We start from the raw sequence: 26,829 nt of genomic DNA, 5'->3' as shown, positions 1-26,829 counted from the left end.
GCTGCAAGAAAACAACACAAAAAGACAAAAAAAAAAAACAAACAAAAAAAAACTTAACGACATGATACATTCACTGCTATTTCCCCTGAAAATTCAGATTTCAAAAAAACACCACTGAATACATCCCCTCTTTACTTTTTGCCACTTTAAATAAAACAAACAGTAGATTTTTGCAAAATGCTTAATCATGATGACTTTACAGTATTACTGAATCACGCATGGAGCCCCGCCCCCTCTGGACCAAGCATCATCAGTGTACAAAAGTAAACCAGACCGCTTGTGACAGACTCCAGAGTAGCAATATGTCTTGTTTGTATGTTGTTGTTGTTGTTTTTTTTTTACGTCACACTGATTTTAAGTGCATGTACCTCCTGAACTTTAGACAGAACTAAAAGAAGAAACAAAAATTCTCTGTGTGTGTGTGTGTGTGTGTGTGTGCGCAAAGCTCCACACTCGCCCGTCTCTCTCACAGACGTGGTTTTAACCATTTCGTCTACCAGGGATTTAACCATTCAGACCGCACGTGTGAGAAGAGCTTTAAGAATCCAAACAAAACCAAAACAAAACAAAACAAAACAAAACAAACAAAAACCAAAAAACCAAAAGGGTCTTCATTCACTATCAGGCAAGTGTCCTGTGGGGCTTATCTGATGAAGCTCGGATGTTATTTTAGTAAAAGAAATATTCTCTGAGTTAGCAGGTAGTGATCCTGTTGGAGCAGGAACGACCGTTTGAACATTCATGGACTTTGAAATGTATGGAACCAATGGTACAGACAATGGAATCAATGACACTGACTAGCAATGACAACACTCCCATCTTCACGGTACATAGAAAAACATGGTTGGTTTCTCTCCACTATAAGTCTCAGAAACCCCATCTATAAAAGTATAAAACCCCCTACGTTCCAGCAAAGCACAGCCAATCAAATTACATATATTCTAATAACAGCACTTCTAGTCAGCCAATCAAACCACACGATTTGATACATTCAAGTGCCAGCATTCAAGTGGTAGAGAGCAGAGTTTTACAATTCAGTCATCTTTACATTTTCACTTAGAATAACTAGTCGCTCTATAGTTTCTCTGATTCAGAAAACTAGAAAGAGAGCTAGACTTCTGCATGGCTTTGGGGAGACACGATCACACAAAGGATAAAGATCTTGTATAAAAAAAAAAAAAAAGTCTGCCAGTGTGAAAGTCACATGATTAGTAGACAGTGATGTGCTGGCCAGTTAAACACAGGTGAAAGTATGCTGAGTTTCAGATAGTTCCCAAATTCTCTCTAACCCACTTCAGTTCATTTCTTCTTCAAGAAGAGAATCCACTGGAACTTGAATGTGTCAAAAAAGACAACCACCTACATGACAGGTACAGCTGAAATACAGAGTTTTTTTTTTTTTTTTCTCCCATAATTATCAGAGGAAATGTTTACGACACAATAAAATGGCTCCGTCCTTTAAGTTCAGTCTCTTGCACAAAGAGTGCAAATACTGTTTGTTTGTTTGTTTGTTTTTTGATAGGCTGGAAGATTGACAGTTGGTGCAGTAAAGGCGGTTCTGCAGAGGCCTGGCTCGTGGACCGTGGGACGAGGAGAAAGACAAGACGACAGAACCTGCGTTCCCGCTTTCCCCACCAGCCCCTGACCTCGAAAGACATCTCCTCTCTTTTAACACACACGACACACACTCACAGCTAAACATCCTGACAAGTCTGCTCTTGTCTTATTTTTTTAACTCATTTCTGAATGTTCTTCTCTTTTTTCTGTAAAACCAGAGCTGTTGTAAAAGACACTCATGCACCTACTGCAGAGCGGAGCAGGGCAAGAGACTGGGTAGACTGGAGAGCTAGAAAGCACAGAAATGCACCAGTCTGAAGACCCACAGCCAGCAGGAGCAGCAGCAGCAGCAGGAGGAGCAGGAGGAGGAAGTAGGAGCAGGTTGCATTCTTAATTTGTCTGAAACGGCCAATGTTAATCAGGTTAAGTCTGTGAGCCCTGTGTCTGAGGAGAGGCATCGTACCGCTGGGCGGGGCAATGACACCAAAAGCCCCACCCCCAGCCTCATGTCCAACACACCCCCATTGTACTGAGGCAGCCCCCAAAATTCATGCAAAGTCAGTCGACACACAGAATTTCTCTGTGTGTGTGTGTGTGTGTGTGTGTGTGTGTGTGTGTGTGTGTGTAAGCATGCCTGCTTCTGTAGCTGGGAATCTTTGCTCCGTGCAATTGTTTAACACATATTTTTATATATATATATATATATATATATATATATATATATATATATATATATATATGTATGTATATGTATATATATAGATAGATAGATAGATAGATAGATAGATAGATAGATAGATAGATCGATAGACAGGAAAGGCAGGGCTATTAGAATCAAATGGACACAAAGGAGAAATTAAAATAAAAAAAAAATAAAAAACAAGCCCAGGAACAGAAGTGCTTTATGTGAGGGATTCTAAGACATAAAATGACAGATAGATATTCAGATTGATGGGGGAAAAGAAAACAAAAACAGTATATGATGATTTAAAACAATGACAAGAAATAAATATAATGTAGGGAGAGCAAAGAAAATTGGTCCGGTGCCAAATTTAAGTCACTGATTAGGGTTTGCCTCTCTCTCTTTTTTTTTTTTTTTTTTTGAAAAAAAACAAAACAAAACAAAAAACAAACAAACAAAAAAAAACCAAAAACGTATATTCCTGTAGTTTAAGAAAAGATTTGGCCTTCTGTACTGTGAGTTATGATCATTGGATACACACAAGTTCATTCTACGACTATATTCTACCGTTTAAATTACAGGCAAGTTTTTTTTTTTTTACTGTCTAAGTGCAAAGTGTTTGTTGTTGTTGTTGTTGATGAAAAAGAGAAAAGAGAAAAACAAACAAGCCTTTGTGTGGGTGTGATGATACTGAAGTGGATACAGTACTGTGGATCGGCCGGGTCGTTCCGCCGTCGCCGTGGCGGGAAGACGGGAGCGCGCGTGTGGACGACCTCGGCTCGGGTGGGTTTTTTCCTTTTTTTTTTTCTGTTTTTTTCCGTCTTTCGTCATCGTCGTCATCGTGGCGGTGAGATTTCTTTTTCTTTTCCTCCTCTTCTTTTTTTTTTTTTTTTTTTCCCCCTTTCCTTTTTTTTTTTTCTTCTTTTTTTTTTAAAAAAAAAAAAACAAACTCATTTTTCGTGAGCGGCGCTGGTTCCTCGAACCTGACCTGTTTTACGAAGCTGCGGGAGAGACGGAGAGAAGGTCAGAGAGAGTAAATAGCGTTAAAGGACACGACAGCCGGCGCGCGAGGTGATCAATACACAGGGCCAGCGACATGGAGATGAGAGTGTGTCTGGCATGGAGAGGCGGAGACACTGACAACAGTTTTCTCAGCTTAATTTCACTGTGTCGTTCGAGCCAATCAATGAAGAAGAAAGCCTTCTTTTTCTTTCTTTCTTTTTTTTCCTTTTCTGTAAATGACCCGCTTCATTCAAAATCTAACTACATGTGTGTAATACACAGTGTAAAACAGGTACTGTTGTGAAAGTACAGTCTCAGACTTGTTCTCCAGGCCCAGACGGTCTCTGTATCCTGCAGGGCGAAGCCCCCCCCCCCCCCCACCCCACCCCACCCCACCCCACCCCCTACTCAACATGCATTCCCTGCCCTGAGCACATGCAAACAGTCAGCCAGGCCGGGTGAACCGGGAAGGCCGGACGGCATCACCGCACCAATTCCTTAGGTCAACATTCCAGGTGCTAAATTCCAGATGTTGAGGCTTGAAATCCATCACTCGACTGCAATCTGAGTCGCTTTGAACTGAACGCAAACCACCACCTCACATACACACAAAAATACACACACACACGCATGCATGTAGATGTATATAACACACACAAGCAAGCAGGCACATCTAGTCAATACCCACATGCATTTTAATACAGGGCTTGAAAACAGAAACTAAGGCAGACTTTGAGACATTTTCAGGGATCTGAACAAAGAGTCACAGTGTATAAAAAAAAATCATTCACGAACAGAAATATTAAATAAATATTTACATAACTGGTTAATATCGTTGTTTTCCCACAGACAGACAATTAAGCATTACTGTTCTGAAGTCATACTAAGAGACTGCGTGTGTAGCTAATTAAGGCCACACGGTGACAGAAAGCACGTTTAACTGGTCTATTTACAGCCGTGTTCCTCTTCCTACAAGGATCTAAAACACTGTCTGTTCTGAGAGCCCGCAGGCTTGGCCAGCGTTTGAAAACGCTAAAAGAACGAAGGACCAAACAGCTTTTTTAACCAGCTCAGGAACGTTATGGTGAAAGTGGGAAGCAAGACTGGAAATGTTACAATACGAACTCTGCTCACACGCAAAGAATAAGGGTTAAAAAAAAACCCCCCAAAAACCTGACCGTTTTCAAGCCCTGTTTTAATACATGACAATGCAAGACAGGAGGGAAAGTGGAATGGTTTCAAGAGCAGAATGAGAAACAAGAGAAAGACTGAAAAGAGTCAAACTGACAGCCCAGGTTACGATGAAGGTTATGTCCACAAATATAATTCTATAAAAAGATTGTAATATCATCAAGAAACCTTTTCAGTAATACTATCTGATACATTAGTGGATGACCATACTGGGAGCAGTGGTTTTGAAGGCGTCTGCTAGGGTTAGGTCAGACCCTTAACTGGGGAAGCGGGTCTGTGAACAGGTGTGCGACTAACACAGGTGAAAAATGACGGGGGAGAGACAAAAGGAAAGTGAAAAACAGCGTGAGTATCGCTGCTCCACTGTGGGATGACGGGGCTACATGACGCCGACAGGGCCGTGAGAGAGAACTTCTGCTGTATGGAGAAAAACAGACAGATGACCATTGAGAACAGAGAACAGACAGGCAGGTGAGAGAAAAGGCATGTGAGGACGTGGAGGACAATGAAACGGTGGTTAGTGGACATGCACGATGTCATCACGCGACAGGCCCAGGACCAGCCGCTGTGTCTCCTGCCTCCGCTCAGGTCACGCAAGCGTTCGCTCCATCAACGGGGGCGTGTACGTGTAAGACGACCTCAACCCTTTTAACTACTGCGTCTTAATCTGGATTTTAATCTGGGTTTTAATCTGGGTTTCATACTCTCTCAACGTCTTGCCTTCAATGTTGTCTTCGCTGTCTCGTAACTTCAGGTTCAGCACGTTTTAAATGGGGCGTCAAGCACCATTACAATCCCCAAAACAGAGACACCCCCCCCCCCCCCCCCCCCCCCCCCCCTTATGTTAAGGAATTAATCATACATGTTGATGCAGAAGCCAATCACACATAAGGCTATCGATAACAATCAATGCCTTCGCCCCAACGCATGCTGACCGCCAGTCGAGCCAACCAGACGGGATCTCGTGCAAATTTTGTTGGAGCAGTGAGGAGTGTTGGGCCCCTCCGGCTCCGTGACGAATTTGTATTAGCTAAACAACACAGCGAAGAAACAACAACAACAACAACAACTGAACCATGTTCAGATGCGCCACTTTGAGGCATCCAGAATGTGGACAAACTGAACCTTATCTTCTCCATTACAGAATTAAGTCAGTATGCACCGCTCTGAAACTCCACCGCATATAGTCATGAGCACGTGTCCTTTTTTTATTCGACCGGTTACGCAGGACGATCTTTTTTTTTTTTTTAATTTCAGCATTTAAAGCTGTGAACAAACCAATTCAACTATCTGTTTAAGGATAGATCTTTTTTTTTTTTGGTATGTTCCCAGGCTGGTCCAGTACTGGACTTTGCCCTTTTCAAATTCCATGCTTTTCCAACGTTTCAAGCAAGCTTTGCCTTGTTCCTCAGGCCAAGTAAAATTCTTAGTTGATTCTTTGTTGGAATCTCAAAATGTAAGACAGCTCAGATGCGCTTTTCTTCAGTAGCCAGCAGCGCCTGTTCCTAATTTGGAGCATCTGTAAGCGAGATTTCATTCCACTTAAAGACGCTCTCCAAACCCTGAGCCTCCCTTGGCCCGGGCGCCCAAACACAACCGCGGGCCAGAACTCTGCTCTGGAACAGCCATCCTTCACAAATACCACCCAAACAGGAGTCCCTGTCAATCAATCTTCCCAAACTCAATCCATCCGCTCCCTGAGCGACACGCACCCCCTCTCCGTGACGACGGACCCTCGTGAAGCGGTATGCGAGGCGGGGGGGGGGATTTCTAAGGCGACCTGAAGCGGAGGCAACAACACCGCGGCGGGTAAGAGAGTCGAACAAGCGAAGGCGAGAGAAAGAGCAAAAGAACGTGATGAAGGAGAGAAAATGTCCCCAGCCCCTCTCTCCTCCTCCTCCTGGGAAAAACTTAGGCACTTACTCAGCCTGTCTCTTTCTCTTTACTACACGGGGAACGGCTACTCATCTGCCGCCGTCGTGCCGCGAACGGAGCCCTTCTGCCGCATCTAAATGCAAAACAGAGGCGTCAGTCATCCTCATCCTCATCCTCGTCGGTCCTGCACGGTTTAAACACTTTTCCTGCGTGTAGGGTTAGTCAGGATCATGTGACCAAACAAGAACAAAAGGCCAACCAAAGCAGTTTCTCGCTGAGGCTTAAAAAAAAACCTGCAATATCATCAATATCATCATCATCATCAACAAATTGGAAAAACATAATTAGGTCTGACGGGGTGCTGAAAATTAATATTACAACAAACAAGCAATAAACAGCAACAACAACAACAACATTAAAGCGATGGCATGACCACTGTTGGAGAGAGAAGGGTATAAGAGGGAAAGGGAAAAATGTTTTGTGGTTCTGTAGCTTTAGCGCTGAGCCCATTCTCTCCCTCGTCCTGAGGCTAAAAAAACACATTCTACATTCACAACCACATTCACACGAGAAACCCTCATTCAATGTCCATGGCAAGGAGACTGCAGAGTGGCTAGGCTGAGGAAAAGACAGAGGTCAGAGGTCACGTGAGAAGTCGTAATGAGACAGATCAATTGGCAGAAAGAGAGAGAGAGAGAGAGAGAGAGAGAGAGAGAGACTGGCGCATTCGTTTAGGGGCGAACCCTGAGTCTGCCTCACAATAATAAAGCATCAAGCCTCTGGGATCTGGGGGGAAAATCTATATAGATCAATATTTCCCAGAGAGTGGAAAGTCTGTGGTTTTCCTTGGCTGAGAGCAGAGAATGATCACAAAGTGTGTCAGGGTTTTGGAGGGACTAAAACGCCGGTGGATCACATTTCTAAACGGCTAAAGGAAAGAAAGCCAGCCAAGCTGCTCCCTCCTCAGCTGGGACAAGATTCAACACAAACACAGAGCTCTGAAAATAGAGAATATTATGCTGCTGCCAGTGGCAACCAAAGGGAAAACAATATCGCACAGATTTTTAACCCCTTCAGTTACCTCTTAGAGTGAGGCCTGTTGAAAGGCTCACTTGTGTTTAGAATTCGTTTGAATCATCTGTCCCTTTTACTCCTGCCACATCGATGATCGTTAAATGACAGTTGTAATGACATACAGTGACCTAAGCTTAAATTAAAGGTCGTGACCTCGTGACCTATACCTGACACCACAGTGTTAAGCATTTGTGTTCTGTTTAAGCTGGTCTAAAATGAGACTCTCACACTGAGAGGTTTTTTTTTGGCATGTTGAAAGTCTCCTGAACTCATACCTCCTCCAGTTCCTTCTGTGTCTCTTCCTCCATCCGCCGGATGTCCTCCATCGTCAGTTCTATCCAACCGTCGATCCAACAGAAGAGCTGGCGATGGAAGTTGGTAAAGATTCTCTTCTCTTGCTGCGAACACAAAGGAAGACCCCGAGTCTATCTTACAGCACAGATTTTTCAGAATACCACACACACACACACACAGACACACGCACACACAGACACACGCACACAGACAGGATCTCGACTCAGAGAGAGCTCGTGTGACAACGGGGGGCAGACACCTCAGGTGAAGGTTTTTGGTTCCGGACAGACTCAGTGAAGGGGCAGATGCCTCAGGTGAGGGTTTTGGTTCCGGACAGACTCCGTGAAGGGGCAGACACCTCAGGTGAGGGTTTTCGGTTCTCAGTGAAGTGAGATTGGAAAGCTCCATAAGAAGAGACTTGTGAAGGATTAACTCCAGTTCCAGGAACCTTCTAGACAGTACATGTCACCATTTACAGGTTTGTTTGTTCATTTAGCAGATGCTCTTATCCAGGGTGATGAACAAAAACCAGATTAAGACTGAGCAGACGAGAACTACCAACATGTCTGACGCCAGAACACCTCGTTCACAACGACAACGGCTGAGTAAAGTGTAGCTAAGGTGAACTGGGTGTGGCTGATGAACGCTGGACTACAGCAGACAAAGAAAAAGAAAAAGAAAAGGAGAAAGAGCTGCATTGTACGCAGCGGACGGACTCTGATCTTGTCGACACAGCACTTCTAACCCTGCAGAGCTCTGACTTCACATTCTCATACTGGCCTGATGAGAAAACGTGAAAGTAAATCCAGAGCAGATGTTAAGGACCTCAGATTTGTTTCCAACAGCTTATGGGGCAGTGAGGAGAAAACACATCCATCTCCACACACACACACACACACACACAGACACACACGCACACACACGCACAGACACACACGCACAGACACGCACACGCAGAGACACGCACACACACAGACACGCACGCACACAGACACGCACGCACACAGACACGCACGCATACAGACACGCACGCACACAGACACGCACGCACAGACACACACGCACAGACACACACGCACACACGCACACGCACACACACGCACACGCACACAGACACACACGCACACAGACACACACGCACACAGACACACACGCACAGACACGCACACGCACAGACACGCACACGCACAGACACGCACAGACACGCACACGCACAGACACGCACACGCACAGACACGCACACGCACAGACACGCACACGCACAGACACACACACACACACAGACACACACACAGACACACACGCACAGAGAAAACAAAAACTGGCGAGATTTGTTTTTGTCTTTTTTTTTTCGTTTGTTTTTTTTACCCTGTGGATGAAGTTCTCTATTTTGCTCTGCAGACCCCACCATTTGAACTTGACCGTGACCAGTTTGTACGCACACATGCGCGGAACGTCTGTCTTCGCCAGGAGCTCTTTCTGTTACAGAAAACGACCGAAACAAAACCACAGTTAGATAAAGAGGAGCCAAAGTTCCCCTCCTGCTCAAATTACAAAAGCAAAAATAAAAAAAATGAAAAGATAGCAGGACAAAAATGTCATTCATCAAAAAATGACACTTAAGCCTGTCTCTACACCTAAACTGCAGATTTGTTTACCAAATTCTTTTAGCAAAATGTATTCTTAGTAATAATAATAACAATAATAATAATAAAAATGCTGAGAAAGAGGGAGTTTGTTAACGTCTTCTGAGAGCAGAGTTTGTCAATCCAGTCCTTACACATCTATCCTGTAAACATTCTCTTAAGATCTACTCTACCATATGTGATTTGATTAGTCTGGTGTCTGATAAATTATCAGAGGTAAAACAGCCAGGGAGCGTGGGGGTGGGGGTGAGGGTCACTGGGGGACTGTTTTGGTAAACACTTTCTCTGTGAACTGCTTTGGTAAACACTTTCTCAGGATGAAGAGTCCGCCCACCTTCCAGTCGGGCCCCAGAGGGCCTCTTCCCGTCTTCTCTGAGTGAAACAGAGCAGGGTCCTCCTCTGGTTTATAGTCCTGCAGGAGACAACACACACACGCAGATGCAGATGCACACGCACAGACAGACACACACACACATACATACATACAGTCACACACACATGCACACAGTCACAGTCACACAGACACAGTCACACACAAACACAAACAGAGCAAAGACTCAGAAAGACCAAAGTCTCAGCGCAGGGGAACTTCACTCAGACAGACTTTATCTTTCACAGTGAGTGTCTACTGTGTTCTTCACATGGAGCAACAGTGCTGGGAAGACACAGAACATATTAACTCAAGTCAATGGGAGAAGACGTGACCAGGGTCACATGCTGCTAGGCACTGACACCACAACAGCTCTCTGGACGAGAACACACAAACTCAGATACACACACGCACACACACACACTATACCTTTTAATCTGTCAAATCAGAGCGGCCGGTTCCTGGGAACAGATGGTGGGCTGGATTAACCTGGCCCAGGGACTAATCCACTTAACTAATTAAAGGCACGGAGACACGGCAGGCCTCTGCACACCGCTCACTTTTCGCCTCTTAAGAGCCAGCAGAGCTTCACAGAGAGGGCGTGTGTGTGTGTGTGCGCGCGCGCGTGTGTGCGTGTGTGGGGGGGGGGGGGGCGTGTGCGTGTGTCCGCATTCACGTTGTCTTATCTGACTGACGGTCTCTCCCAGCTGGATACATGACTTCACTGAATGCCTGAACACTAACGCATGAGGAACATCTCCAGCCAGAAAAGTTCTTTTTTTTGTTTTTTCTCCTCCTCCTCTTAGAAGCTTAGAACCTCCTATGCATGCTCAGATTAAGTCAAGCAGGCAGAGGAGGTAAACCGCAGATGATGGATTCAAACCATCGCACAAAAACACATACACACACACACACACACACACACACACACACACATACATATGCTTACAGGTTCTCTGTTTCCTATTGGTCCTGAGTTCAGTGTCTGTTTAACGAACAGAATAAGATTTAAAATGATAGTATGACAAACCACTCGACTGAGCGGGCAGTACAGTGAACCTGTTCTCTGCAGGCGCGAGAAACGGAGACAGGAGAGGCATGTTGGATTCGTCTCGACGCCAAGACATAAAAATTACACGCGTCACAGACGGTGACGCTTTACAAGCCCACAGCGCCCACTTTACACACATCATTTATTATTAATCAGAAAAACCTGTGTGATGTTAACACACACACACACACACGTGAAGTCTGACCTCCACTACAAACTTTGGCTGAGTGCTGTTGATTTAGGCTAATCTCACAGGTGACTGGGATGAGGGGGGTGAGGAGGTGCACCTCTAAGGGTTTCTGTATGGGAACACTGGATGGTTCACACAGAGCACTGCATACTCTTCCCTTCATCACAGGCCCTGCTGACTGAATGCTCATTTTCACTAACCAATCAGAGTGCATATAACAGGCAAAATGCAGGAAATACAGGTAAGCTACATTGCCAAGCTATCAGAATGAACAATATCTCCTCAGAAATTGTATCACATCCATATTAGAAAATAAACTTCAGCAGGAATTTAAACAAGTTTAAATGAAGTCCTCCAAGGCTGTGGGAGCGCCTCCTAATTCAGGTTTGTCTGCAGTAACCAAAGTCTACCACAAGGGGGCCACAAACGTCTCATCATGTAGAGTGACAGCCAAACTGACAAGTAGACCAAACTCAAATCCTAACTGTTGCCATGGCAATATTAATATAAAAGGAAGAGTCGATGTGAAGACCCTAAATAAATAAATAAAACTACTCTAGATAATAATCACAGACTGAGCCACATAAACCAGATACAGGATGCATTGAACTTATTACAAACATACTGAGTAATATAAAAAAAAAAGTTAAAAAAAAGGAGTTTTAAAAAAAGGAGCTGCGCTCTTAAGGAGGGCAAAGTTCACTCACTCCAGGGTCCACTTGAGATTTGTCTGCAATGTCAATAGGCACCACCTCCACAGTCTTCCAGGTCTCTGGATCCAGCTCGTGTACCTGGACCACAGAGAGACAAAGAAAAGCCATCAAAACAAAAACGAAAACCAAATGCACAACTCAAAACACAGGGAGAACAGCAAACGAGTCTTTAAAACACAAAGACACAAACAAATGTGTTACTCACATTTTCTACTGTTCCCATGTCTGGTTTATGCCATGTTTCTATTTTAATGAAGAAGTCGTCTTTCATATACTCGTTCTGAGGATTAAAAAAAAAAACACACACACAGAGAGAGAGACACACACATACACACACACACAAAAAAACACAGCAGTATTTTTAGAGGGCAAACAAAAGCATCAAGAGCATACTGATCAGAACTGCTGTGTTTCCTACACTCCTAACTTATTTGGTTCTCATTTGGTTTGGTGACCGGACCAGTGTCGTCATTACATACACCTGCATAGTCCAGACACATGGTACAGCCCGGTAACCTTATTTTACTCCTGGTCCTGAAGAAAACCAAAGACTACGGAACGTAGTCCACTCCTAAAGAACCAGAACTACAGCGTACGTAGAAGGTCAGGTCTGCGGGACAGGGAAGGTTCATTTACAGTTGTTCCAAGTTTTAAGATCCAACTGTGATTCAACGGGCCATACTGGGCTGGTGTGTTCGGGACCGGTCTGTAGAACTGGAAGACTCCGTTCCTAGAAAGCTGGTCCCAACACACTTAGCATAATGAGGTCTTAGTCCATCCAGCGAAAGAAACTGGCCAAATTCAATGACTATTGAGCTCCCCCTGCCCCACCCAGCCCATCAGAACTAAGTGAATTAGACCCCATTTTAATCAGCCAATAAAACTCTACCCAGGGCACAGAGTCAACAAAGCAACTACACACATCACTTTTCACAGAGGGATCTCAGCCCACAGAAACTGATTAATGGCACAAAGACAAATGAACAGATAAGGCTGTATGTGATAGTCAAGGGAAACACAAACAGTGTGTACACACACACACGCACACACACAAACCTACACACACACACACACACGTACCCACACACACACTCCCACAAATTGAATTTGCTCCACAACAGAGCCAGTGTGGGTGGTTAGTGTGTCAGGCGGTGTAAGGAGCTTAGGAAGGGGGAGGTGAGAGAGGAGGACAGGAGGAGAACAGGGGGAGGTGGGTTTGTTGAGACACATCGTCTGAGGGGAACACTGTTAGTTTGTACATTACTCACCGTCACAACTGAAGTAAAACGGAGCGAGCATGCAACACAGAAAAGAAAAAAAAAAAAAAAGAGAGAGAGAGAGAGAGAGAGAGAGATTACTTTTATGCTATTATTACAGTAACACGTAAACAAATGGGTTTGTCAAAGGACATGTTAACGGTTAACAACCAAAACGTATCGGTCACAAACGCATCTTTAGAAGGCATGAAATCCATTTGAGATGCATTTCCTATTCAAAGCAATACAAGCCACTGGATATCAGACACAAAATGACAAGCCTTCAGGGTAAATCCTACACAAACAGGAGCAATGCACTCATTTACTGAAAAACCTGTCCCGTCCTGATGACAGAGAATCTCAAGACATCATATCAAATGCTTTTACTAATACACTAATACTGATTACTAATACTAATACATCTGTCTTTTTTCATGTGTGAATAAAACGTGGCTTCTTTTTTTTTTTTACTGTGGAAACTCAGTTACTCTGCGCTTATGCATGGCCTTCTATGTCGGCGAAAAAAACCCTCGCCCACTAGTAGCTACACAATACTGGTACTGGTGCATCATACCTGTATATAATGTTTAGAATGTGCAGTTTAATATGTAAGACATGACACTGTGAGTGAATACTGCAGGGCTCATGTAAAAACAGAGCATCTGAGCACCCGACACGAAAGAAAGCGAAACACTGCATTCTTTAGCTCTGAGGGAAAGAATATTAAACAGTAAGACTTCACAGATGATGGGGCTTTAGCTGTTTGTGTCTTTCTCCCTGGCTCAGCGTCGAAACAGGAGACAGTGATTAAACACAGGGACGTGGAAGACACACTCACTTGTGCGACAGTACGGATACGCGTTCCAGGCCTTCTCGTGGAAAACTAAAGCTCCCTCCGGCGCGATCATCTTCACAAAACCCGGCACTTTACTGCAAGGGAGAAGAAAACCAGTCAAACCAGTATCGTACATGTGCCCGTTATCAGGATGTCAGCGAAGCAGTCGACCCCGTCAGTGGTCATGAAGACAGAGTTCATGAGGCGTTTATAGAGACAGTGTGTGATTCAGTCTAAACCGTGGGTACATCAACCACAGAGGGGTATGAGAGAGTTACCAAGCTCCTCTGGACAACACCTGAGATCTATTTTAGAAGGAATGGACTAGCAGCACAAAATCATTTAAAGGACCAGACATTCAAGTACCAAAGTCACTGAATGAGTATGTACTAATGTGACTTATGGAAGGCCCTGCTTTTCCCACACTGCGTTTCCCACCCACTGCACATTCTAATGTTTGTGCATTCCATTACCACCCAGTGGTGTGTGTGTGTGTGTGTGTGTGTGTGCTTAGTCAGATTCTCTCACCTCTTCTGAGTTGTAGATTGTCTGTATGTATGTGTGTGTGTGTGTGTGTGTGTGTGTGTGTGTGTGCTTAGTCAGATTCTCTCACCTCTTCTGAGTTGTAGATTGTCTGTATTTGTGTGTGTATAGACTGTCTCACCTCGTAAAGTGGTAGATTTTGTATGTGTACATTGTCTCACCTCTTTAAGTGATAAACTGTCTGTGTGTGTGTGTGTGTGTGTAGACTGTCTCACCTCTTTAAGTGGTAGAATGTGCGTGTGTGTATGTGTGTGTGTGTGTGTGTCTGTGTGTAGACTGTCTCACCTCTTTAAGTGGTAGATTTTGTGTGTGCGTGTGTGTGTAGACTGTCTCACCTCTTTAAGTGGTAGATTTTGTGTGTGTGTGTAGACTGTCTCACCTCTTTAAGTGGTAGATTCTGTGTGTGTGTGTGTGTGTGTGTGTGTGTGTGTGTAGACTGTCTCACCTCTTTAAGTGGTAGATTTTGTGCGTGTGTGTGTAGACTGTCTCACCTCTTTAAGTGATAGATTTTGTGTGTGTATTGTCCCTTTTCGCCCTCCTTCTCGTACGGTTCATTCGTCAGCACCTCAATGCCCTCTCCCCCGCCTGTCTCATTCTTACTGGCCTCTGCCACAGAGTACAGCTGCCCTACTTGGTACTGCAGAGAGAGAGAGAGACAGAGAGAGAATCAGCACAAAGCTGACATATTGTCTGACATCATCTAAAACACTGATTAAGTTCTACAATCTGAGCAGAAATGTGGAAAAAGCATTAACTCTAGCATTAAAGGCTATTTTTCGTTCAATTCATAAGACGATGAGAAGAGTACGGTTAAGATGGTGCAGGCAGAACAAACCTGTGTCTGTTACACTACAGAACGGAATATATGTAGAGAACAGTGGAAGAAGAGACAGAGAAAGAAGAAGAAGAAGAACAGAAGAACAGAAGAACAGAGGAAAGAGGAACAGAATTCGAGAAGTAGCAGCAGTGGTATAAACCTGTCTGTTTGTTAACTGATTTGGATTCTTTCATCTCCTTTTATTTGATTGACATCTGTAACATTAGCTTTGGGGTGGCGCTGTTACGTCTTTTGACGGCGGACTCAAATTCAACCCGGCCCCCCGCGGAAGAGCTAGCACTGAGAATCGAACGCTGACGTGCAGAGAACAGAGTAACAGGAACTCTTTACATGTGTAGACACGTCCAAAAAGATAGGATATGGTGAAAGGGAACATAGACAGATGTCAATTGCGTTTAACTGGTCTGATGAAACCGGACGGGTTTTTGTGTGTGTTTACGTGGCCCTGCTGTGTTTCGGGCAGAGAGAGACAAAGCTGTGTATTGTAGAAAGGAGACGGAGTCGGAGAGAGAGAGAGAGAAAGAGCGAGGACACGCCCATCCTCAGCCCATCCTTTAACAAGGAACCTACTGTTGTGCATCTGTAACAAACTCACTAACAAGAACAGAGAGAGCGCTAGTCTTTTTCCTTACAGCCAAACAATAACACATCAAAGCCCTGAGCTTCCCACACACACACAATGTTTGTGGAGTCAGTGAAACTGAGTGAGTCTGGCTCCCACACACCCTCCCCACTGGAGCAGTTAGCCGCTTTCAGAAGCTTTTTCTTTGAAGGGTATTAGAAGGAACACCACCCTTTTAAAATGTGTTTATACACTCCGTACCCCTCGAAGAGTTAAGACGACCCCTACAGTGACACTCAAAAGATTTTAGTGAAATCAAGTTCTTTCTTGAAAAGTTTTTGTTTGTTTGCTTCTTTTTAACTTCAGGAGTATTTCGATGCCTCAGACGTTTGGAGCTGGCCAAACTCTTTGCCTTTCTTCATAATGACTTTTAAAGCTGATAGACAAACTTAGTTTTCCCAGAATGACTTTATTTCATTTACGAAACTCCTGGTGTACACAAGGCAGATTGCCTCTAGCTGTCAGACACAGAAAGCAGAAACAGATTAACGGAGTTCTGCTCCATGAAATCAGGAGGGAGGAGGCTCTCTCTCTCTCTCTCACGCTCTCTCTCTCGGCTATACAGTATACAGTCTCTAAGTTACCCTCCGGTTCCCACACCATGTGACACCTCACGTTTCTAACAGAATAACAGTAAACATGTTTATGTCAGCGCCACACATGAATTCCTCTTCACGTGTCTGACGTGACAGAGTCGAGACTGTTACAGCATAACAGAACACCGAGTTCTGAGAGAATACGTAGGCTGCTCTCATAAATAATTTAGGGGCCATAAAGGTCCACACCGAGGTCCCGTACACCACAATGGCTTAAGATGTCATTAATGTAATTTGGTTCTAATCCCGGGAGGTGAGACGCACCAGTGAACGGGCGTCTGAACGCTCTGACAAACCATCCGGCCCTGAGCCTTGTTCTTTCCCGCGGGGTTATCTTTAAGGTGAGGGCGTGACAGCCTGAGAAACGACCTTCACACCCCCGCTGTTACATCACTGAAGCGGAAAGAACAGCCCACTCAGCAGCCATATCACTCTCTGCTGCTGTCCCAAACACTTAGCCTGAGCTGAGACAGGCACATCATCAACCAATGAACAACATCAACAACAACAACAACAAAAAACACTTAACCTGAGCTGAGACAGGCAAATCATCAACCGATGAACAACATCAACAACAACAACAACAACAACAAAAAACACTTAGCCTGAGCTGAGACAGGCAAATCATCAACCGATGAACAACATCAACAACAACAACAACAAAAAACACTTAACCTGAGCTGAGACAGGCAAATCATCAACCGATGAACAACATCAACAACAACAACATCATCATCAACAACAACAAAAAACACTTAACCTGAGCTGAGACCGGCAAATCATCAACCGATGAACAACAACGACAACAACAACAAAAAACACTTAACCTGAGCTGAGACAGGCAAATCATCAACGGATGAACAACAACAACAACATCAACAAAAAACCCACTTTAGACCAAATCCCTAGCTGGTTTTCCAGGGTGGTTATTTAAGCTGCATAACCACCATCATCAGTATACAGAAATGGGGTCATGTGAACATAACGTGAACAAACCATCCCATTAGCAGAATTTGGATTTTGAAATGAGAGAACAAAAGGAACACCAGTATTGGTGTTCAGACAGATGTGATGGTAGCAGAGAAAAACACGCTTGTCACTCACCTCCTCTACTGAGCATGGTAAGACCACACGGCTGCGTGAAGAGAGGGAAAAGTCAGAGTCATTTTCAACATCAAAATAACACGATCAAGACATCAACCTCAGAAATGTCTAATGTCTCTACATAACACACTTACAAAAAAACCCCAAATACCTCAGGAGACTAAGATGTGCACATGCTGACATAAGCATAATTGAACACAACAAACCGCCAGTCAATGCTGGAGGGAAAAAAGAGAATGTACAGGGTTTCAGCAGTTCCTTACACGCAGGACCTGTTAAACACTGGGGAGATACTGATTTCCACTGATGAGCTTAGGCCTTCGTAGCTAGTGTAGTTACTAAAAACTTTTTTTTTTTTTTTTTTGATGAGGCAACCCTTTGGGATATTGGTTTCCCGATCTTCGAATGTGAAAATGTTTTTTTTTGGGGGGGGGTTTTGTGATAAATTTATTTACAATGTTCTCTTATGCACCAGACATGTGCCATGATGTTTTTTACATTGTCTGGATGTAGAACATCACCATTCTTTTTCAACCAACAGGCCTACTGACCGACGTCATTACAAATGAACTCCCTCACAGACACACACACGCTAAACCAACTCCTCTTTGATGTGGCCCAAAACGGAATTGAATATGACTTCCATACTCAGTCTCTAGATCCATACCCTCAGTGTGGCTATAGGTGCCTAGCTCTGGTCCCAATCCCATCCTTAATCCCTCAAAGTCCTGAGTGTGGTGAACGTAAAGAGGTATCCACAGACACGCGAGACTTTCTAGTAACTAGATTCTGCGCAGCGGCTTGTCCTCCTTTCACTAAACATGATGCGCTTTCTTTGGGATCATTTTATTGGTCCGTTTTACCGACCTGCGCTTACTACAATGAGGAAAAACCCTACAGCAGAAAAGGGCTCTTTTTTTTGCGTACAAAAATGCAATGTTACATTCAAAACATTTCCTGAGAACACTTTAGATCTAAAATAGGATTCATGATGGACGGTGGGGGAAAACATACGGGAAAAAAAAATATTACGTAGAGACCAACATCCCGGAGACGTTTGACAGCTAGTTTTCTCTTGGAACGCCCTACTCATCCACATCGAACTCTCGTGCTAATTATAGATTCAGATACGGGAACACATTGCGAAATGTATCTGTGCATTCTTACTAAGGCCAGTTAGAACAAGATAAAGAAAAAATAACTCGAGGCTACCGCTTAAAGATCCCTGCACTGGATCGTTGCATGCGTTCCATCTTCGCTTTTATTACTGTCGGTCGCTGTGAAGTTTCGATAAGTTAAAAGTTTCGAAAGAGAAAAGAGGACGCGATTGACTGAAACTGAGTATGTCTAAAAATACCTGACAGACTAAACGTACCGAAGTGAATATAATTAGCTTAAGCGTTTATCAAGGCTAACTGCTTGCAAATCTACATACGAATTGAACAACACTTTTTATATAGTTATGAAAAGCTAGATGGCTGTAAATGCAAGTCACATATCAATGCCGTGTTTAACAACAGCCCACGCATAAGCAACATAACTATTGTGAAACTTGTCATTACAGAAAATATCGACAATTAGCTCTCTAGTTAGGTAAACTGTTTCTTAGCCAGGTAGCTAACCGAATGCCACCTACAGCTTAGCTCACTAAACTCCGCTAATACTAAATGCTAATGCTTGCAACTTGCTGGAACCGCTGTGTTAACATTTGCTACGCGCAATGAGTAGACTTAAGTTTCAGCAAAGTTTTAAAATTGCTTAAACACGTGCAAAATGTGTCATCTTAGCCTTGACGACATTAAATAATAAATGTTTAACAATGGTCATGCCGAAACCCGGAGATGCAGACATGTTAATCTTTTCCCCCACGGGAGGAAAAGCTTTACAACAGCATGACGCCAAGCAAACTAGCTTCATAGTCGGAGGAAGTTAACCTAGCTTGCTCTTGCTAAGCTGGGCCTGAAACAAGCCGGTCTCATTCTTTTTTTCCCCACCTCTTATCCTCAGCCAACATGTGCACTTTTAAGTCCTCTCAAGGATACAAACAAGAAACGACTCGGTCGCATTTTGTCACACGTTATTTTAGCACATAACTTGATAAAACACCTAGAAAAGAAGAAGGGAATTAGACTTAAAATACTTTGACTCACTATTCCTTGATGAGCACCATCTTCTTCTCCCTGGCTGCGGCTGCGCGGAGATGGTGACGTCACGACAGTTATCAACAACCTGCTGATTCCACCTCCTGAGGTCGGTGATTGGTTAAATTAGGATACACCTCTGCCGGTACAATTGAGATAAGGGGAAATGTCCTGGATCAGTGATTTACTCAAAAGAAAAGCAAGATACACATACTTACACATGTTCCACACACTCTTCTTCTTTGGTCAGATATTATTTGTTCGTCCTGTAACTTATCAGCATTACTAATTTTTAAACCAGAGAGTCTCTTTTACATTTGGTATTTTAGGGCAAAATAAGAAAGCCTTCGCTACGAAACTGAGCGTAATTTTGAATTCCTATATATTATAATTATATATATATATATATGTGTGTGTGTGTGTGTGTGTGTGTGTGTGTGTGTGTGTGTGTGTATTCTTTTTTTCAAATATTAACGTAGGGTGTCACCACCTCAGAGTTTGACAAGTAAATTTAAAAGTAGCAGTAAAATACTTTTCTCAAAAGATTTTAGAAGTTCTCAAATAAATATGGATAGACAATATCGTGAAAACAGAAAAGATCAATTTCACAAGTTTTTGAAAACCCTATGCATTAATGGCTAATAAACCTTCCATACATTGGTTTATACAGGCTGTATGTGTCTATCCTACACGACAGTGGGACACACTGGCGATAAACCCTTTTCCAATCTGAACTCTTCATTGGGTATAACGGGAGCAACATTCTTTAACAGTTCAGTCAACAACATGATTCACCCTCCATAACGCATAAACGTCTTGTTTACAGCTTTCGCTGCAGTTTAATAATGCCTCACGTCTTTCTCATCCATACGACCTCTTAACCACCAAATTTCCTTGTTAATATTTTTAGTTGCAAGGTGAAAAAGAAAGTCCATAAACCGCTTAAACTCATACACAGCCTTAAGAGTGCTTCTTGGCTCTAGTTTAACAAGCTGAGACATCGCGATTTAAGCCTATTCTCTGAGCTCTTTCAAAAGCAACTTCGGACAAAAAGTGATGTGTCGTCATTAGACAGCCCATTTTCTCGTTACACAACTGCAGATGAATTATAAACCTGCAGATATTCTGAAGATGTAACCATACCCTAAATGGCTCGGAGCTCTGCATTTAAGCTCAGGGTCGAAATCTCATTCACAAGAGAACTATCATAATCTTATATTAAATACGTAAGACAGGAAAATACACACACGTACGCACGCACGCACGCACGTGCGCACCATGAGAGTTCTCACTTGTAAAATTGCTGGTGCCCCCTGATGGCCAATAAGGCAAACGACACTTCTGTTTGGGGATCATATGCAACAAATAGACAAAATTAATTTTACTCATGACGTTCTTAAAGAGAAATTATCCGTCAAAGGAAGGAGAGCTTTCCGTCTTTTAGAAGTGAAGGATGTTGTTATGATCTACAATCTCTCTACTGTTGTCTCTCCCCTTTTTTTGCACCACAATGTAATCATTATTCATTTGCCTGGTGGAGTAATTTGTGCTAAAATTTGACTCCCTATTCTCATCCTTGAACACTGGCATCCAGTGGTTAAAATCTTTTCTGTGTGATTTCACATGGAATGATTCCTAACAAAACCAAGAGGGTTGTATATTTGATTTAAACAAAAGACTCATTGTTTCAGTGCCTCCTTTGCGGTAAACAGTGATTTACAAAGCTATGATGCAGGCCAGCAGTCTGTCCCCAGTGCAAACAGATCTTCAGCCCAAAACCTGAACCTTTGTGTGAGAACATGGAGGCTGGGCATGTTGTTGAAATGGCAGAGAAACTGCTCTTGTTCCTTACTGTTCGCTGTAACCCTAAGCCTGTGGTGGGAAAGTGTTGTTTTTGCAGCAGAAGAAAACTGAAAGTTATCATCATTTCCTCTCTGCTGTGTCTGGATCAACTACTATCAATCTTTCTTCAAACGCCATGAAGGCGAATTTCACTCAGGAAACAAAGTAACAGAAGGAGTTAGGGGAGACTCAGAATCCAAGCAGAGAGTCTCCCAGAGAGAGAGAAGGAGCTGCAGGAGCTGAGACAGACTGTGGAGTCTCTAAGAGTGAGTGCTGAGTAGAGGAGAGAAGACAACAGGAGGAACAGGAGGAGGAGACAACTGGCTGCTGAAGGACTCATTTCAGTTCTCAGCCAGGGCTCTCCTCCTATCAGTCAGTGAGGAGTCCAGTGTTTGGCCACTGTCCACTGTAAGGTACAGACTGGCTTGTAAAGAATAGAGTGAACTTACTCTCTCACTCTCTCTCTCTCTCTCTCTCTCTCTCTCTCTCTCTCTCTCTCTCTCTCTCTCTCCCTCCTTCTCTCTCTCTCTCTCTCTCTTGCCAGCGCTCTGCCCAGGCAGCAATGGAGGACAGAGAGCGGATCTTTACTGAGCTGATCTGTTCCATTCCGAGAGGGCACTGTGAGGTCACAGAGCTGATCAGAGCTCAGTAGAGGACTGAATTGGTTCGGGCTGAAGGAGTCCTGGAGCGACTGGAGCAGGAGACTGCTGAGCTGAGGAGGAGAGACACTGAGCTGGAGCAGCTTTCACGCACACCCCTTCCCTCCAGGTCACGGTGAAGGGTGGAGTGCTTCTGAAATTAACACTGTTTGACTTCTCTGCCGAAAAGTGTGTGTGAGCTGTCTGTAGCTTTGTCTTCACCCATCCATCTATTGGGACTGTACTCACATATGTTTTCTGTACATGCATATGTGTGTGTGTGAGTGTATTTGTGTGCATTTGCATGTCTGTGTATGTGTCTCTGTGTTGAGAGAGAGAGAGAGAGAGAGAGAGAGATGCAATAATTATGCATCCCCAGACATAAACCAGACCTCCATAGCTTGTGCAAGTATCTGTCTACAGAAGGTCAAGTAGCCTCCAGAGATGATCTCATAATCTCAGCATTAGAGCAAATGATGGTAAGGAACCTCAATATCCTTTAGAGAGAGAGAGAGAGAGAGAGAGAGAGAGAGAGGTGGGGGGAGGGAGGGAGTGAGAGAGAGGGAGGGAGGGAGGGAGGGAGAGAGTAAGAGAGAGAGAGAGAGAGAGAGAAAGAGAGAGAGAGAGAGAGAGGGAGAGAGAGAGAGAGAGAGAGAGAGAAGAGAGAGAGAGAGAGAGAGAGAGAGAGAGAGAGAGTGAAGCCCACATTTCAGGCCCATGTGCAGGGGAGTAGAGCAGACGAGAAGAGGGCGAGAACACAAAAAAAAACCAACCCTGGCATAGACCAGAGCCCCACAGCCTGTACAGATATGTGTTTACAGAAGGTCAGTTGGTCTCCAGTGATAATCACAATACTTAAGCATGAGAACAAATGATGGTGAACCTCAGAGGGCTTTGAGCTGCTACAGTGAAAGGTGGAGATATCTGGGCAGAGGTTTCACAGAACCAGAAGGGCTGTGTTACAGCCTTCAGCCTGAGGGGAGGAGAACAGATAACTAGTCTGTCAAGGTCGGTATTTAAATCATTTTCACCGCACGGTAAAAAGACACTTCAGCTGAAGAACTGTGAAGCTTTGAAAAGGGCATAGACACCAAATAATATTTGTAATATTAAAAGAAAAGCTCCGCATTGCAAGGATGCATGGTTAATATGATAAAACAGTCTTTTGTAAACAGAACATGTCTGGCAAGAACAAGAACATTTTCATTACATGTTTTAAATGAATTTCAATAATTATGGCTGTGGATGATTATGTAACAGGGTACCATGGAAGGCCTCCTACGCTTTTCCCCCCCCTAATGTAATATGCCTTGTCATTGAAAAAAATGACTCACTGTTGCCCTCTACTGTCAATAATCAGTAAGGTTAATGACTATTCAGCACCACTATGTTTAAAGTCACAATATTCAGTGACCTCTTTGACCAATTTACTGTCTCATATTCTCAAAGAACATGAGAATATGTTTTTCTGACTCTACACAAAGCCTCGGCCAATGATCACATTTCTTTGTCAGCCACACGCGAGCTTACAGCATTGTGTTTGAAATAGCTTTTGAAACACTGTGCATCTCATAGACCGCAGTCAGCCAGGCCCCGGTCTCCATCTCATCTCTCTCTCTCTCTCTCTCTCAGATCTATCACGCCAGGGTAGTTGTGCTGTTCTGAGGTTGTGCTATGGGGGGAAAATCTCTGTGATGCATGTGATCATTTACCACATGTCGGAGTCAGCAGCTGGCACACGGAGGAAGTCAGGCTGGGTGTTAAATCTCTTTTCCCTGTTCCTGTTTTTTTTTTTTTTTCTGCTCTTTTTATTTTTTATTTCCAACACCACTGAGATGGGTTTCTGCTGATTGGCCTTTGTGATCATCCAGGGAAGAACTTCCGCCTGAGGCATTGCTTTCAAAACCGAATAAGAGAGAGAGAGAGAGAGAGAGAGAAAGAGGGAGAGAGGGAGAGAGAGAGAGAGAGAGACAGAGAGAGAGAGACAGAGAGAGAGAGAGAGAGAGAGGGAGAGAGAGAGAAAGAGAGAGAGAGAGAGAGAGAGACAGAGAGAGAGAGAGAGAGAGGGAGAGAGAGACAGAGAGAGAGAGAGAGGGAGAGAGGGAGAGGTAGAGACAAAGCGATGATTGATGTTGGGATGGTGCTGTTATTACAGTGTTTAAGAGTGTAAAAGAATACCATGTTGAAAGCTGGACTAGGCCAAATCAATCTTGTCTGTGCCAGAGTAAAACAGAGCTGAGACCACAATCACTCTCAGCCCCTCTAGCCTTGGTTTTCAGTGTAGTGTGTTGTCAAACGTGATGTTACATCACTATCTGTAATGGGGATGTATAGAAAGGTCCACTTACGGTCATAACATCAGGCTGTTGTGATCGTCCTGATGTATTTTCATATGACACACATTATTTGGTTATTATGGATGGAGCTGATAGTAAAGACCTGCGGTGATTTTTGCAGAGATTACTCATCATCTGTAATGATCTAATGATCATCGTCTGATTCTTCTTGAAATGTTTTCCTAAGAGACGTCTGAAGTGGTGCCTGGGAGTTTTCTCGTCTCAACAACTTGTCTCAACATCAGAATGATTTCAGCGTTACCCAGCCACGGAAATTACGACTGTTTTACTTCTTTACCTTGTATTTCCACACTGTAAACGACTTATACTTTCAACCTCTCAAAATCAGGATTTTCAAACAGAGGAAGCTAAGGGTGCTTTATTGAATCACACTGAATCGCATTGTTCTGAATCGCTGCATGTTCAGGTGAATATATTTATAGGCGCACACACACATATGAACGCGCACACACACATGAACACACGCATGCACGCACGCACGCACGCACACACACACACGCATGCACGCACGCACACACATGAACACACGCATGCACGCACGCATGCACGCACGCACACACACACACATGCAGACACACACACACATTTATATATTTTGGTTTGAGGGCAAGAGGCGGCCACAGATTAACTTATGCTCCCAGATCACAGGTGCGACAGCTGTGCATTTCTGAAGAAAGAAACAAGTTCATATCCTATTGTTTAACGCTACGAAACAAAAAAGCCACGGGACATCGTCTCATTTAAAAGGCAGCGTTACATCAGACACGATGCCCAATAAGAGTATAAATAATCTCTGAACAATAATAATAATAATAATAATAATAATGACGAGCCTAAATCAGAGGAGCACTCTCTCAAAACAGAATGAAATTCCCTTCTCTCTTTTTTTTTTTGTTCGTTCACACTGAACAGATGACCATTTGCCTTTTCACTCTTATCATTTTTCTCTGAGCTTACGACAGTTTTCGACAGTGGCACATACCAACATAAACATGGACCGACCACAAAGAGAGTAAATTAAATCTTTTATTGAAACAATTTTACTGAGAAATGATCGAGATATGCCTGAATGGGAGTCCACATCTGCAAAATCTCTATGGTAAAAAGACATTGAAACATTGAATAGCAATAGAACCCATGCCTTTAATGCAGACAGTCAATTCACATAGAAGTCAGGCCAGATGCCTTGTTTTTTTTTTTTCTCACCATTTCAATAAAAATATGAAAATGTTTCTTCAACTTTGATTTTCTTTTCTTTCATTTTCTTTTGTGCATGGTTTGCTTCTTTAATAATATAAAACGTATAATACTGATTGCAAAAAACACTTGAATTAATTTACAAAAACAAATAACTGTAATAACAATTACAATCCATAATAATAATAACAATAACAATAATTATATTAAAAACAAAATTAAATGAAACAAACCAGCCAAAGCTGCATTGTCTTCACTAACACAAACAGCGAGCGTCTTTTTTTTTTTTTTTTATTTCGTCTTCATGGAAATACCATTTTGGTATAATCGTTCTGTTTTTCTTTTTTTTTTTGCTTTTTTTTTTTTTCTTTTCCTGACATTCTCAGTGTCAGTTCTAATGAGTCTGCATATATCAATGGTTCTTTACAGTGTTGGTGGAAGCAAATATACCCTCCGGTCTGAAACAGTAGACAGATTGAAGCTTTTTATGACATCACAATAAGCGCTTCAACGTATTATGATGTCACAATTTGCGCCTTTTGCCTTTTTCTTCTCAGCTGTCTCCAGGAGAGTGATTTTTTCTTATTGATCCCAATATTCCATCTCTGCCATAAGAGTTGGGGGGGGAAAAAGAAAAAAACCCCCAAAAAAACCAAAGCCAGCTACCACGAAGAAAGTGGAAGAAAAAAACCTACAGAGTCGTCAGCTGAGCAAACATTTCAGCATTTGGAGGAGGGAAAGAACCTTCCAGGCGACAGAAACTTGTACCCGTTTCCCGTGGGGAGTCTGATGGGGTGAGATCCGGGGCTGCTGCCAGTGGAGGCCGTGGGGGAGGGGACGACTCTTTTCGGGTCGAGCTTGCGATGGCCGTTGGGCGGGTTTCTGGAGCTTTGCTCGATCGACTGCAGTCCCATCTCCTGGAGTTCGTGGCCGGTCGTGTCTTGGCTCGCCTTGCCGTGGCGTGGAGAGAGGTTGAGGAGACCTAGAACGTCTTTTTGGGCGGTGCTCATCTTGGCCCCGCCGCTACGGAGAGCTCTCATCGGCCCGGAGTGCTGCTGCTGTGTGGCATTGGCCCAGAAGGTCTTCAGATTGTGGATGGCTTGGACCTTCTCGTCGATGGCGGCCAGTTTGAGACGGTCGATGTCGGGGGCGTCCGCCGGACTGGAGCGGGTGGAGCCGGTGGAGGAGTACGAGAGCGCCGGGGAAGGGGCGCTG

At 43.7% G+C, this 26,829-nt stretch overlaps 2 protein-coding genes across 3 annotated transcripts in view; both read right to left on the bottom strand.

The window, feature by feature from the left end:
* Positions 1–3,138: 3,138 nt before the first annotated feature.
* Positions 3,139–19,623, bottom strand: pitpnb (phosphatidylinositol transfer protein, beta). Of its 2 annotated transcripts, XM_030767527.1 has the most exons (12): positions 19,590–19,623; positions 17,440–17,470; positions 14,771–14,916; positions 13,740–13,831; positions 12,914–12,921; positions 11,851–11,925; positions 11,640–11,723; positions 9,656–9,733; positions 9,044–9,154; positions 7,657–7,779; positions 6,356–6,440; positions 3,176–3,240 (listed from the first exon to the last, which is right to left on the bottom strand). In XM_030767527.1, the coding sequence occupies exons 1-11, from the start codon at positions 19,607–19,609 to the stop codon at positions 6,393–6,395; spliced, it is 816 nt and encodes a 271-aa protein (XP_030623387.1). In that variant the 5' UTR covers positions 19,610–19,623; the 3' UTR covers positions 3,176–3,240; positions 6,356–6,392. The 2 variants fall into 2 exon arrangements, with proteins under 2 accessions (XP_030623388.1, XP_030623387.1); XM_030767528.1 differs by lacking the exon at positions 6,356–6,440 and having other exon boundaries at positions 3,139–3,240.
* Positions 19,624–26,333: 6,710 nt separating this feature from the next.
* Positions 26,334–26,829, bottom strand: part of ttc28 (tetratricopeptide repeat domain 28) — a 152,234-nt gene continuing 151,738 nt past the window's right edge. The window contains exon 25 of the mRNA XM_030768076.1: positions 26,334–26,829. This exon is cut by the window's right edge and continues 1,159 nt beyond it. Coding sequence (XP_030623936.1) covers positions 26,334–26,829 — 496 coding nt within the window.

The sequence above is a fragment of the Chanos chanos genome, chromosome 3 (assembly GCF_902362185.1).
Source record: "Chanos chanos chromosome 3, fChaCha1.1, whole genome shotgun sequence".
Lineage (NCBI taxonomy): Eukaryota > Metazoa > Chordata > Actinopteri > Gonorynchiformes > Chanidae > Chanos > Chanos chanos.
This window is presented reverse-complemented; position numbering and strand designations above follow the sequence as displayed.